This window comes from Athene noctua, chromosome 13, assembly GCF_965140245.1.
Source record: "Athene noctua chromosome 13, bAthNoc1.hap1.1, whole genome shotgun sequence".
In the NCBI taxonomy this organism is placed as follows: Eukaryota; Metazoa; Chordata; class Aves; order Strigiformes; family Strigidae; genus Athene; species Athene noctua.
Window position 1 is genome coordinate 22,025,456 of NC_134049.1, and position 13,341 is coordinate 22,038,796.

A 13,341-nucleotide genomic window follows, 5' to 3' on the forward strand; every position below is an offset into this window, starting at 1 on the left:
CAACCTGTGCTGCCACAGGCTGTGGTTTGTCAGCTTAATAATGAACTCCTGGCTGGGCTGTTCCCTCTGTTGTCCCCCAAAGATCCAAGCCGGATTGTCTTCATTTCATTTTAATCATCAGCATTTAATCAAAAGTATTGGTGTTTCCGCCTGGTTGGCTGCACGTGGCTGGGACCCAGGGGGAGGCAGTGAGAGGACTGTGGTCGATGTGAAGCCATGATAGCACAGCTGTCATCACCACGTGGGTCACTTGGCTGCCTCCAGCCCCCTGAAACCAGGCTTGAGCACACCTGCAGTGACACCCATATGTGAGTGCTCCTTTAGGAAGAGAGACAGATCGTGGGGGAGCTGGGACCAGGCACCACAAGTCCAGGAAGGAAGAGCAGAGAAGCAGGGTGGCACCGTCACATACAGCCCTGAGGAGGAGACGAGGGACCACGTGGCTCACTGAGGTGTCCCTTGATGCAGAAACCACCGTGCAGTGATTTGGGGATGGCACAAGCTCTTCTACCTCTTGAGAAACCTATGCCTGCAGGCTGGGAGTACTAACAGTCCTCAGCAGCCCCACCTGGGACTCCCACCAACCCCTGCCCATGGGCTTGGGAGCCCATTTAAGCTCAGCCTAGGTTTCTCAGTCCTTGTTTGAGCTGTGCTCCTGGGGTGCTGGTATCCAGTTCAGCCTCAGATATACTTGTACCTAACTATGACTCCTGTTGGTCTGAATCCTGATCCAGACTGATTTTTTTTACCTTAGACCTCTGTGGGGGTCACCTGGCCATGTCTGACCCTGGTTTGATACTGACACCAGGACTGATCCTGACCTATGGGTTGATTTCTCAGCTTGATCTCAAGCCTACCGTATTGCTGTGAACATACCTGATGATTGGGACCCTTAGCTGACCCTGGCTGCCTCCTGCTCTCCTTACTCAAGTACCTTGGGTCTGTCCTTCCTGACCAGCCATAGTGTCCCCCTTGCTTCCCCGTCCCTTAGGGAGCACAACACCCCTCCTTGCTGTGGGCTTGCCTTGAACAAAGCCAAGCCTGATCCCTAGACTAACAAAATGTGATAGGAATAGCTTGGGTGATAAAATGTTTTAGGACACCCGATGCAGAGATGTCCCTGTATGCAATAAAAGAGCCCCTTTCCCTGCTCTTCTACCTCTTCAACAAGATGAAGCCAAACCCTAGCCACAGGTGTTGCCCAGCGTGGCTTGTGCTCACCTCGAGCAAGCCCTGCACTAAGCCATGGGTGCCACCTGCCGTCTACTTCTGATGGCATCATGCAAATTGCTCCAGATGTTCAAATTTTCCCCTGTGCCTACTCGGATGCCTCCTGCTGGGACCTGCAGTGTGTGAGAGCGAGTTGGGGTGCAGCGTGGCTGTCCCTGTGCATCCTGCCCGTAGCAGGATGGAGCTGCTCCCAAAGACAGCAGGAGGATAACGTTATCCCTTTCCTCAGGATAATGAGGTCAGGAAATAGCTCTTGTGTATCTGTAACTAAGATATTGGACCCAGTTCCTTAAAACACTGGGTGGAGAAAAACATTACCACATGGCTGAGCTGGATGAAAATTTTGCAATTGAGAGAAATAACTTTGGGGTTGGGTCACAGAGAGAGGAACAAAAGCATGTTCCTTTCTTTTTGTCTTTCTTGCTCCTTTTCTGCAGAAAATAAGGTTAGGCAAACTTCAGATTTTTGTCAGAACAAAGATGTAATCAAATATGCTGATATTTCTTATAGGACTATTTGTTTATATTGCAAATACTTCTGACCACAATTACCCTTTCTGTCACAATGTTTGTTTTGCGTGAAAAGGCGTTTCTTCTCAGAAAAAAAAAAAAAAAAAAAATCTGTTACAATATTTTGACCACTTCTGACAAGAACACTTGAATGTGTAAGAGGATGGGAGATTGCTCAAAATAAGCAAACTACTGTTACCCAGCAGGGTTGAGATGTGTAAAGCCAGCTTTCTGCAAAATAAGAGAGAATATCTATATTCTCTTCTCATCACTACCCTAGGGTCTTTCCTCTTTTTTCAGAAAGCCTGTTTCTCTGTTTTATGAGCTTTTCCTCCGCCTCTCATTCCTCAGAGTGCTACTTCTTTTTCAGTACAATCTTTCTCTATTTAGGATGAAAGCTTGTAAGCAGTCCCCTGTGCAGCATACCCCTGACTGCAAGAAGAGCCAGAGAGCCTTTCTGGTGACTCGCTGGGATGGGGGTCACCTCTGTCAGGCGGTTCCATTCTGTTATCTGATTAGGTTAATGGTGTTTCCCACCTGCCCTTGTGCCTTTGGGGAGGTTTATAGATATTAATCATATGTATAACGCAAAGGCCAGAGCTACCTCTTGGGTTGCTGTACACCTCTGCCATGCTGCAGGGCAGGCAAGGTCCGCCAAGGTCCGGCAGCTGGAGTTTGTCTGGCCTTATATAATGTATATACATGCACACACTGATTGCATTGTGTTTGTTCATTCATCTCTTCCCCCGAAGGCACGAAACAAACACAGCGCATTATCTTGATCGTGCACTTACCAATGCAGCTTTACAGTGCAGAGATATTCTGGTTTGCAAATACACCATGTGCATGTCTGTCTACAAGCTGATTTGAGCCTGTTGGATATGGATCTGTGTTTTCCCTAGCATGTTGCCCTCGAAGTATGAACCGCTGTTATTCGGCATTTCTCAGCCCTGAGAACAGCTGCAATAGCTGAGTTTCACTGCTAGACGTCAGCAAGCGTTTCATGCTCTACCCTATATTTTCACCTTGCCAATAATAGATTTAAAAGAAGGTGGCTGCAAGTGAGACTTCTAGAGGCAAAGCCTTCTTCAAGTGCCAAAGCATATCAATACATACATTGAAATAACAGGGATCTCTTAAAACACTTCAGTCACGAGAGGCTCAAAGATCATGCAGAAAAAAAGGATGATGCCTCTTTGCTGCTCTGCAGTGTGAGAACTGAAACTCTTTCCTAAATTTGCTGATTATGTTTTGGGTTTTTTCTTCCTCTTTGCTTGTTTTGAATCCAAGCTCTTCTGTCCTGCTCTTGTTGAAGTCCTAAGGAGTAAGCAGAGAATAATCAAAATTAAGACATCCCAGGTTGAAGGTGAGTCTTGATTGAAGGGAAAATGCAGGGATTTTGAGTTACTGTATTTGGAAACTTTGACCTGTCTGAGTTCCCCCTGCCATTCGTGAGGTGAGGAATCACCATACCCACACAAGCAAAACACATCACACGCGAAGACTCAGTCTGGTGGAATACCAGTCTTTGTCAGAAACCTCTCTCCTCACTACCAAGCCACTACGTTGAATCCATTGCTGCCAAAACCTTTTTTTTTCTCCACAATTCCACCAGTGTTAGTGCAACCTGTTGCAAGAGGATGCACTTGTGCATGGTTGAGCAACAGGTTTTTACCCTGTACTAGCCATGGCTGGATACCTGAATACAGCAGGAAGGGATCTCACTATATATATTAGGGATCTGTAGGAGCCCTGTTTATGTTCGCCAAAAGACTCTTGAAGGCAACAACAAGCTTCAGATCTGGTCTATCTGTGCAGTTCTCTTCTGGCCACAGCGATCTTCTGCTTTGGTTTCTTGTGTTGTATGTTCACAGCACCTCTGCATCAACCACAAACCCACAGGTTAGCTCAGTCTGTGCAGTGTGTTTGTTAACCGCTCCGGGTAACTATCTCTGATCAGAGCCTTCGAGGGAAACCCTGGCAGCCACAGACCCACCCTCCTGCAGAGCAAAGCTCCCAGCGAGGGCAGCCACCAGGGTGAAACCAGTGGTAACAGGGCAGCGCATCCCAGGGTTGTCCCCAGGACACAGCCAGAGGAATGCAAACGTGATGGGTGAGTTATGCAATTGTGGGGAGAAGATCTAGCAAAACAACAGTGTGCTGAGCTGGTTACAGAGGGAAAAAAATAAGCCTTCTGCTAACTTCGGCCCAGGCCTCTGGCAGTGTGAGTCACTGTGAGCTGCCATGGTTACAAAACAAGTATTACTGTGCAGATACCAACCATGCTCAGAGGCAAGTACATCACTAACTAGTTCCAAACTTGGAAAACAGTCGAGTGTAGGTAAGGCCTAATACCGAGTGGGTGTTTGCAAAAAGGAGAGTTACAGCAAAATCCTCTGGAGCTAATATTCAGCAGGCAAAGCAACATGCAAAGAGCAGAAAGTACACCACTGTGTGAAATCTTGATTTCTGGATCTTTTTGCCTATTCCTTCTGGTTTGCAAGGGCTACTGTCAGAACTGTTCCATAGAGAGCAGAAAAAGGATGTTTCTGCACCATGGCAAGAAAACAAATAGTAGTGTCAGAGATGATTCAGCTGGCATGAATAGTGAGTCATGGAAATGCACCATGGAAATTCTCCAGCACAGGATCCACAGCACAGTGGAATATCTGAAGCGCATCAAATCTAGCACCACGGCATCCTCGGAGAGTTAGGGGCAGCCAGGATTAGTACAGCACTAGCACATGCCCAAACGTTTCTCACGTGTGACCTCAGCCCTGTGAAGCTGCAGTTGTTAAGCCCACGATCATCATCAAAAGTCCTGAAGTGCTCAAGCAGTGGTTTCACTGGCTTCAAGCCAGTAGGAGGGTTTTTATGAAAAAGGTGTGTCCGATCGTCCTTTTCAGTCTTTGAGTCACACCAACAATAAAAGGACTCTTGGAGTCTGTTTGCTAGCGATCAGCTGAGAATAACCAGGAAAGGGCAAAGGCTGAGGGACGCAAAGTCAAGTGGTTGCTTCAAGGGATGAGGGGGAGCGAGGGCGCGATCTGTGCAGCCGCTGCAGGCCGTGCCCTTGTCAAACAAGCTTCTGCTGCCACCGTAGAGCGGTGTGAGGACTTATGACTGTTTTGGACGTTACCACCATGAGGCAAGCAGGTGCTGCACCCACTCCCCAGTCCATCGCATTGTGGGTTCACCGATGCCTGCAGAAGATTGGCAACAGAAGACTTGGCAGAAAGCAGAAAATCTGGTTTTGAAGTGATTTTCTGCCTTTTTTTTCCCCAGCATCCTCCTCTGATGATCCCCCAGTCTCCTGCAACTCTTGTATCTCCCCACTTTTCAGTGTGTGTTAGAACAAGGAGCAGAGGCTGCAGCCGCCTGTGCCATCCCATGAGAGGGGGAGCAGTCAGAAACCTGGCTTCAATAGCTCCGCTGGGCTTACCAGCGCCAAAGCAACCACAGCGCAAGGAGCAAATCTGTGTTTTACAGACAGGAAAGGGAAAACCCGACCAAAGCTCATCGGCGGTTATTTTTCAGGACACTTGGCAAGTCTGACGAAGCAGGAGTGAGCTTCTGTGCTTTTGGCCCCCAACTCCACCACTAACCTGGGCAAAGACCTTCGCTTTTTGTGGCCTTGATTTCTTACCCATGTGAAAAGGGCAGGGCCCTTGGAAAAGCACATCAGCTGTTTGCTTTTTATATATAAACCTGTAGCGGTGATTGATAGAATGCTTTAAATAATTTTGGTCCTTCATGAGCTGAGCGCTTCGGGGTGGATTTTGCATTCCTATGACACCCTCTGACGCCCGCAGAACAGCACATAAAACTCCCGAATTACCCTTGTGACCACGACCGGAGGCAAAGCATCAGCCCTCGGCCTGCCCATCCCCACCTGCCGGTATCTGAAGCGCCCGAAGAGCAGCAGCGTGGCGCAGCGCGGCGCTCCCCAGACCGCGGCCCTCCCGGCAGGAGGGGCTCCCCCTTCCCGCCCGCAGCGCCCCCGAGGGCTCCGCAGCCTCACGGCGGGGCGCTGAGGGCCGGCGCGGGGCCCGGGATCTCGGCGCCTCAGGAGCGGAGGCCGCGGGCTGGCGGCCGGGCCCACCCGCCGCGGGCGCGGGGGTAACGGCGGCAACATGGCGGCGTGGCGAGCGACACAGCCCCCCTCCGTACCCGCACCCCCCGCGTCGCCCCCCGCCCCGCACGGCGCCGCCTCCCCCCTTCCGCCCCCGCCAACTCTCGCGAGAGGCAGCGGCGGCGTCGCGAGAGCGGGCGCTGCGCTGCGGTAGGAGGTCGGCGGAGAAGGACGGAGCCGCTTCGCTCCCGCCGCCGCCACCCGCCTCACCCCGCCACCCCCTTCCTCCTCCCGCTTCCCCTCCCCGGCCGCGGGCAGGAGGATGCCGCGCTCCGGGCCGCTCCCCGCCGCCCTCTCGCTGCTGCTGGTGACGGCCGCGCTCCTGCCGGGACCCGCCGCGGCGCAGAACGGTGAGGGCGGCGGGGCGGGGGGGGCGCGTCGCTACGGGGGCGGCTGGTAGCTGCGGGGGACGGGGGTCAAACCGGGGGTGCACTCGGAGCCCCGCGGCCGTGCCCGGAGCCTGGGGGTTGGGGGGGCAGGCGCTGGGTGCGGGGGGAACCCCCCGTGTGTTGGATCCCTCAGGGAAGCGGGGGGGGGGCTGACAGGGCCGCGCCGCGGCGGCTTCTCCCCCGCCGCTTCTCCTGAGGCGTCTCGTGCTGCCGGTAAAATGGAACATCTCCTCCCGCCTACTGAACCCGCATCTGCCGGGCTCCCTTAAATCATTTATAATGCAATAAAACCGTAGTTCCTTAGCAACTAAAGAGGTCTCTGATAGGAGCGTAAAAGAAGGGGAAAAAAAAAAGAAACCACCACCCTTCTCTCTTCCATGTAGGATAGCATGAGCTAAATCTAGCGCGGCATGCCTCCTCCCTGATGAGTTTGCAGCCAAGTGCATGACAATTAGTGGCAGGAGGAAGCGGGGCCAAGAGGCTGGCCTAACAGGCTGCGAGCCTCCTGCTCGAAGGAAGGTCCTGCAGCGCGTATAGAAACGCATGTCTGACCGTGCCATCCGAAGGCGAGTGCGAGCCCTGAAGGCGGGTTTTGTCTGCTCCAGGAGGTCCCCAGCGCAGCCTTTCTGGGGCGGCCTCTTATGCAGCATCATGGTGAAACTAATGTCAGGGATGCTGTGGCCTGTAAAAGCTGCAAAGGGCAGGGATCTTGGCTCGCAAGAGCCTCCGGTCTATGTGTGTTGGGAATATTTACCTGGAAAGGGAGGAATACCTTACCAATATACCAATCTCACGCAAGTTTTCATCGTCTCATCCTTCTCTCTCCTTCCTTTCTGCTCTGCAGATACTAGCATCTTCCTTCTAGTGAGGTGAATTTTGCCTTGCGGCATGAGGTCAGCTTTGTTGGCTGTTTGCTCTAAAAGAAACATTGAGGTTTTCAGCAAATTTGGAATGATAGAGAAGTTGTGGATGAAAAAAATACTGTCCCAAAGATCCCAGATCAGAATTATTGCCTTAGTATGTGCAGATTTTGCAGTCTGAAACCAGAACTGAGCCTCATGTCTGACTGTTAACCAAAAGAAGCAGCTTTTGGCATCCACGCTATATGAATGAAAACTGTAGGCTTTCTGCAATATGACGGACTTTTAGTGGTGCCTGAAAGAGTCCGGGAAAATTCCACTGGACTTCATGGGAATTAGGGACCTGACTTCCCTGAGCTGGCAGGAATGTGCTGGATTGTGGATAAAGTCTGGTTCTCAGTTGCAGAGGTGCTGTTTGCTTCCTGTGATAGCTGTGCCACCTGAGCATCACCATGGCAGGGCTAATCTGCCTGTGCTGTTTTCTCCTTGTATTTGGGTGGAGCGAGGTGAGCAGTCTTCTGACAAGTTAAATGGGTCATGTGCCTGAAGCTGTTCCTGGGCAGAGTTAGCAGGCAGGGTGTCAAATGCCGGCAGCTAGTATAACAATTCCAAATAGCTGGTAGGCAGTGCAAACATTTGGTGTTTGACAGTAGTTATATGTCTGGAGGTCAACAATGAAATAAATCTTTGAGATAGATGGAAGGTTTTAGCCTCATGACTTCCATTCCAGACATGAAGCTAACCAGGCAGTAGCAGATCTTGGTATGAGGACTGTGGACCCCAGGTGTATCTTGAAAGCTCATTCATTTTTATATGGTTAACTAGGGTCACCCAAGCAGTTAAATGGTAAGGGAGACTCTGAGTATTTGTACTGCTGTAGAAGTTTACACAGGTGAGTGAAAATCTGCTTTGAAAGAAGTGGAGCACTTTCAAGCCACGTGAAAAGTGGAGATCCTTCTGAAGAAGGTTTGTTGCTGCTGTTGAGTTTTTACCCCAATTCGAATGCTATTGTAACAGACGGAAATACATTTAAAGATTGTAAGCCCTGCTGCAGAGGAACTGTTTTCTTTCAGCAAATAATGGCCTATGAGACGCTTCATGAAACAGAACAATTCCTCTCTTGCTTTGCCATGAAGAATACAACCATTTCCTGAATTGTCTATGCTCCTTGTAAGTCTTAAGAAAAATGGTGTTGTGGTTTGAACAGGCATGTGCAAGTATGTCAGTGACAACTCCTTCAAAAAACAAAACATCTAACACACAGGCGTGTGCTTTGAAGGTATATGGAAGAATGCCAAAGTGTACATGCAAGAATCACATTATCTATTATTGATATGGAGCTGCCAGTGTAGGGAAAGGTGATAGTCCAAGTAGCACCACGTGAGTTTAGGATGATAAAGGAATGGTAATTTACTTGTTGAAACTGCAGGGCAGGTCACTGCTCACCTGGCACAGAAAATGCTCAGTGGCATCCTGAGTGTCTGTGGGAAGCAGCCTTTTTTCTGCTTCTGACAGGAGATCACTGTTGAATTACCAGTGATTTCTCCAGAGTTAATGTAATGCAGAATATTTTGAATCAGACTCACCTATAGATTTAAGCTTACTAAAACTGGAAGTAGGTTTTTGACACTTGTATGGATTATTTTTAAAGCTCTTGCATAAATACCTAAAGATCACAGAAAAATGTGCATGTCAGAAATTTAACTTTTCCTGAACATTCTTCTGAGAAACTTGTCAGGTTCTGTGAGGCTGCGTTTCTGAGGCACGCTAGCTTGTCATTTGTATCCAGAGCATAGTTTAGACAAAGTGACAGAAAGGAGGGTTAGAAGAGAGATGAGGAAGCATGAGGAGGAACAGCTGGAAAAAGTCAGTCTGTCAGGAAGATCTGTGTTAAACCTGTAATTTCCAACTGGTATTTGTTGGAAAATCACTTTAGCGCTTCAAAACTGACAGCATCCTCCTTATGGAATGGTGCTTGACTTGCTGTCTGGTGATGAATAACATGCCTTTTCCAGTTGCTGTTTTTTAACCTTTGCAATATCTTTGTTTCTCCAGCTACTTGTTTAAGAATAAAGGCTTCAGTGTACGAATACTTTCACCTTAAAGTGTTTGGATTTAAAGGAGCATGGCTGTATTTTTACTGTTGTCTAAAATAGATGCTTGGACTGCCCCCGTGAAAGCCACAGTGTTTCTTCAGCACACCAACATGTGAGTTGAATTGCTAGCAGTTCTTCAAGTTCTTCCCTTTTCAGAGCTTTGGTCTGGCAGAGTGTGCTTAAAACCAGATTTTATCATGTATTGTGTAGAGGAGGGAGTTCTTAACCATCATCGCTTTTTTAAAACAGAAAGCTGACTTAATAAAATTGCTTGGGTTAATCAAAGCTAGACATAAGTGGAAATAAAACCAAATTAAGTTAGGTGGCACTTGTTTAGCTCTGCTCTCTTCATTTTCTGTTTGGATGAATGAGAAGGAAATAACTAGCTGGCTAAAAATAGAATGTGGCTTTTCTGTTGGCAGAAACCAGTACAGAAATGACCATAAAATCAGGAAAGACTAGCTTCTTAAAATGAGTTGTTTCTTAAAAGAGTAAGTGAAAAAACATCCTTTTATCCTTGTAGTATTGTTTCTGACTAGTGATTCTTATCTTTTTGCACTGATTGTATTCTGACAGGTTTTTAATGTTCCCCAGATAAAACTAAGAAACAGTTTCATACAGCATTTATGGAGCTGAGTGAGTGTGGGCTGAGGATCAAGGAAAATATTCAAAGTTCTGTTCTTTTTCCCACCGTTGCTATTTCCCTCCCACAACTGCATAGGAAACTTAAATACAAGCAATATGACTAACTTGGATACACTGGAAAATTGCACGTAATTCTGACAGATCTCAGCTAACAGGTAAAGAGGCGTTAACTGCTAGTACTGACATTTTAAACAATAGTTTCAATTACGTCAAGAAACAGTTCAAAGCAAGGGCCTAAGTGGAACTGCTTTTCAGTGATGAAATACACTGGGAGTGTTAACTGTCCTTACAACGTCCTACTGTATGAAGATGACTTCTTGTTACATTCATGAATGAGGTGCATTCTCTCCTTCACAATGAGCTGTTTCTTTTGCTGTAAGTACTACTTTAGAGGAGGCAATTGTAAAAACTTGCATTGTGAAGGACAATGCTAGCCTGTGATTCATCCTTGGGTTGTAAAGCCGGAGTGTTCAAACTCTTAACTTCAAGTGCTGGAGGTGCTGCAGCTCCCTGTTAAGACTGAAAGTCAGATAAACCGTTTCTGCTTATCTGTTCGCTGGAAGGTTCTTCTGTAAATCTAACCTAAACCTGCTTTCCTATCGTTTTAGGCTTTTTATACCTTTTATCCATGCAATTTAGAGCGGGGTGGAAGGTGTTACATTCCCATCAGCAATTCCTCTCTGTACTTCTCCAGGTTAATTGCCATGGTCATTCTTGCTAAGTTGTAGTTTCCTGGCTGTTCCTGGTGCTTTTTGGAGCATTTTAAGTCACGTTTTCTGAAGTGTGATGTGTAAAACTAGATACACTTCCAGTGGGGACCAGACCAAGATTCAGTGGAGTGGGAGGATCACTCAATGTGTCTTGCGTATGGCATTCCCGTTTGCATCACAAGACAAATGGTTTCTTACAGCAAAACATTTTTAACTCATGTCCAGTGGGATCGTTTATGGTGGTCGGTACTGCTACTTTGTTATTCCTTTATGGCCTAAATCGAGTAGGTCTTCAGTGTTCTTATTTAGTGGCATCTCACCTACTTCTGATGTCTTCTGCCAGTTGTCAGAAGTTCTGACTTCTGGAGCATGCAGGCCTTTAGCTTGCTATGGGTTTATCAGCTTAGGAGACCCTCTAGCCCATCATCAGTCTTGCTTCTTTCTGTTTTCCATCTACTTGTTGGTCTACTGTATCACATAAAAACACGCACATGGTACACCAAGCTACATTAATGAGATTTTATTTCTGGTTGTGAGGCTCTTGTATAGGGCAGTATTAAAAGCTTTACTAAAATTAGGAAAATGCGTCTGCTCTTTCTCCTCTAGAGTCACCTTTGGTTTTTATTAACTTTATAGTAGAAGATCAGATTGTCACGGACAAGCTGGATCAAACCACACATAGGCAATACAGCTCGGTTCTTTCCTCCCTCAAGCTTTTCTCTGTTTTTCAGCACTGCCAAGCAGATTTCTTCTGTTCCGTCTGGAGACTGAAATTGGATTGTCTGGTCTGCGATTCCACAGTCTTTCCATTTTAATGTTTTAAACATGGGCACTGCCTGCCCTTTTCCATTCACCTATATTCCACAAGTACTGCAGAAGGCGTTGAATTAAACTCGGCAGCTTGATGCCCCCAGACTTTCCAAAGCAACCTGTCGTCTGGTTTTAGAGCTCTTCCCTGAGACTGTTTCTCACTATGATCATACTTCGTGTTGAATGACGGTGGGATCTTCTACCAGTCTTTTCTGTGCACCTGAGCTTTCTGCCCACACCAAAGTTGTGCTGAGGTTGTTTGCAGAAACCCACCAGTGCTTAAGGTGCTGTTCTTGCTGCCGGAGCTGGGGGCTGAATGTGCAGATTTAGTATCTGATCCTGCATGCAGTTCATTAGATGCTCGAGGACAGCTTGTATATGTTTAGTCAAACTTCTTAAAACAAGCTGCTTATCAGTATTTCATAATGATTGTAGTGGCTTGTATTTTTTCACAGTTAATTCTAGAATATGAAACCTAAATTCCATAAAATTAGAGGGAGAATGGCTGTTGAAACATAACTCGGGAGTTGCCAAAGCTCCATATCAAATATAATACCCAGTCGTTGAAAGATAATTATCTGAAATGTTATTTGCGTGCCTTTAAAAATCTTACTTGATATGTTAAATCTGTTTTCACCCTTAAGTTAAACACTTTTTTAATGTCTTCTACTGCATGGTCTTTTTTTGGTGTTGGAGGAGATTGAGTCTAAACTAAAAATAATTAATTTCAACCTTAATTGAATGTCTGTAACTTTGTCAAAACTTGAAGGTATTTATCCCCTAGTGAGATAACTGCTGTAGACTTTTAAAAACTCACGCCCCATTGGTAAGGTTGAAGCTTATCTGGGTCATCCATGTGGTTGAAGTCACCACTTAGGCACTGACGCAAGCTCATGCAAGGAGAAAGACAATAACTTTTGAAGCTGTGAAGGGTTCCTTATCATATGGTGTCAGAAGCTGTAGATCTCTGCTATAATTAAGAATGAGAAGGCTTTTGAGAGCAAGATCAGATTTTTTTCACCATCCCTGTTCAGAATGCACCATCGTGTCAGTGTCAGTGTGGTAGTTCAGCTGCTGGAAGGTGCGTATGTGTGGGGGAAAGCGTGAACAGTGGGCTCTGATCCTGGGAAGCAGATGTTGAGTAAGTATGACCCCAAATGGTAGACTGTTGAAGAGCTGTAGGATAGGAAAGCCTTTATCCTTAATGGCTTTGATGTTGAAACAGGGTAGGATAGTAGAGATTTTTGCTTTGCAGCTGCTTTTGAAGGAGGGAAGAAGAGGCATTGTGTCTGTCTTCTGCTCTTCGAAGGTGTAGTTCTAACTTGGATATGTAAGATGGAGTCTCAGGGACACAGTGATTTTATCAGCTGCGTTAGCTTTTGATATCATTTTGGAAGCCTTTTGATACATCAAAGGAAAAGCAGGGGCAGGGATGTTCTGAAAGAACAAATTTTCCAAGTGAGGAAGAAAGTGCCCGAGACAGTAGGTGACTAGCTAAATGGATTTGCATTGTGAGACCTTTTTGTAGAGGAAAATTAGATCATAATGTCCCGTTCTGGTTTGAATAAAGCATAAAAGAAGGTCTTAGATTGCGCTAATTTGTACAGGCTTGTTTTACATTACATGTTTTAAAATCCTGCATTAACGAATCTATTGAGCCAAAGTGCTACTTAGTGTAGCTAAGTAGTTGTAGCTACTTCCCACATTTTGTGAATTATTGTTAGCTTTGAGTACACATAGGGATCATGGTAGCTTTCCCTAGAGCTTGTGTGTTTGTTTGGAAACCTAAACTAAATGTATTCTCTAACAGGCATATAGAAGACATGAGAAAATAAGAGGAAGGGGAATATAATGGACTAGAAAAGGGAAGGCGTGAATAGATGCAGTCAGTCCAAAATGTCAGCAGTCAAAGTGGGTGGAAAAAGAATTTCATTCTGGGAGGTTGGTAAAACTGACAAAG

The 13,341-nt window shown here is 46.7% G+C and overlaps 1 protein-coding gene across 2 annotated transcripts in view; it reads left to right on the forward strand.

Annotated features, from left to right (window-relative positions):
• The first annotated feature begins 6,004 nt into the window (after positions 1–6,004).
• NPTN (neuroplastin) overlaps positions 6,005–13,341 on the forward strand; it is a 58,374-nt gene continuing 51,037 nt past the window's right edge. For both annotated transcript variants that reach the window (XM_074916690.1, XM_074916687.1), the window contains exon 1: positions 6,005–6,221. In XM_074916690.1, the coding sequence (XP_074772791.1) occupies positions 6,134–6,221 (88 nt within the window). In that variant the 5' untranslated portion in view covers positions 6,005–6,133. The remainder of the gene's footprint in view (positions 6,222–13,341) is intronic.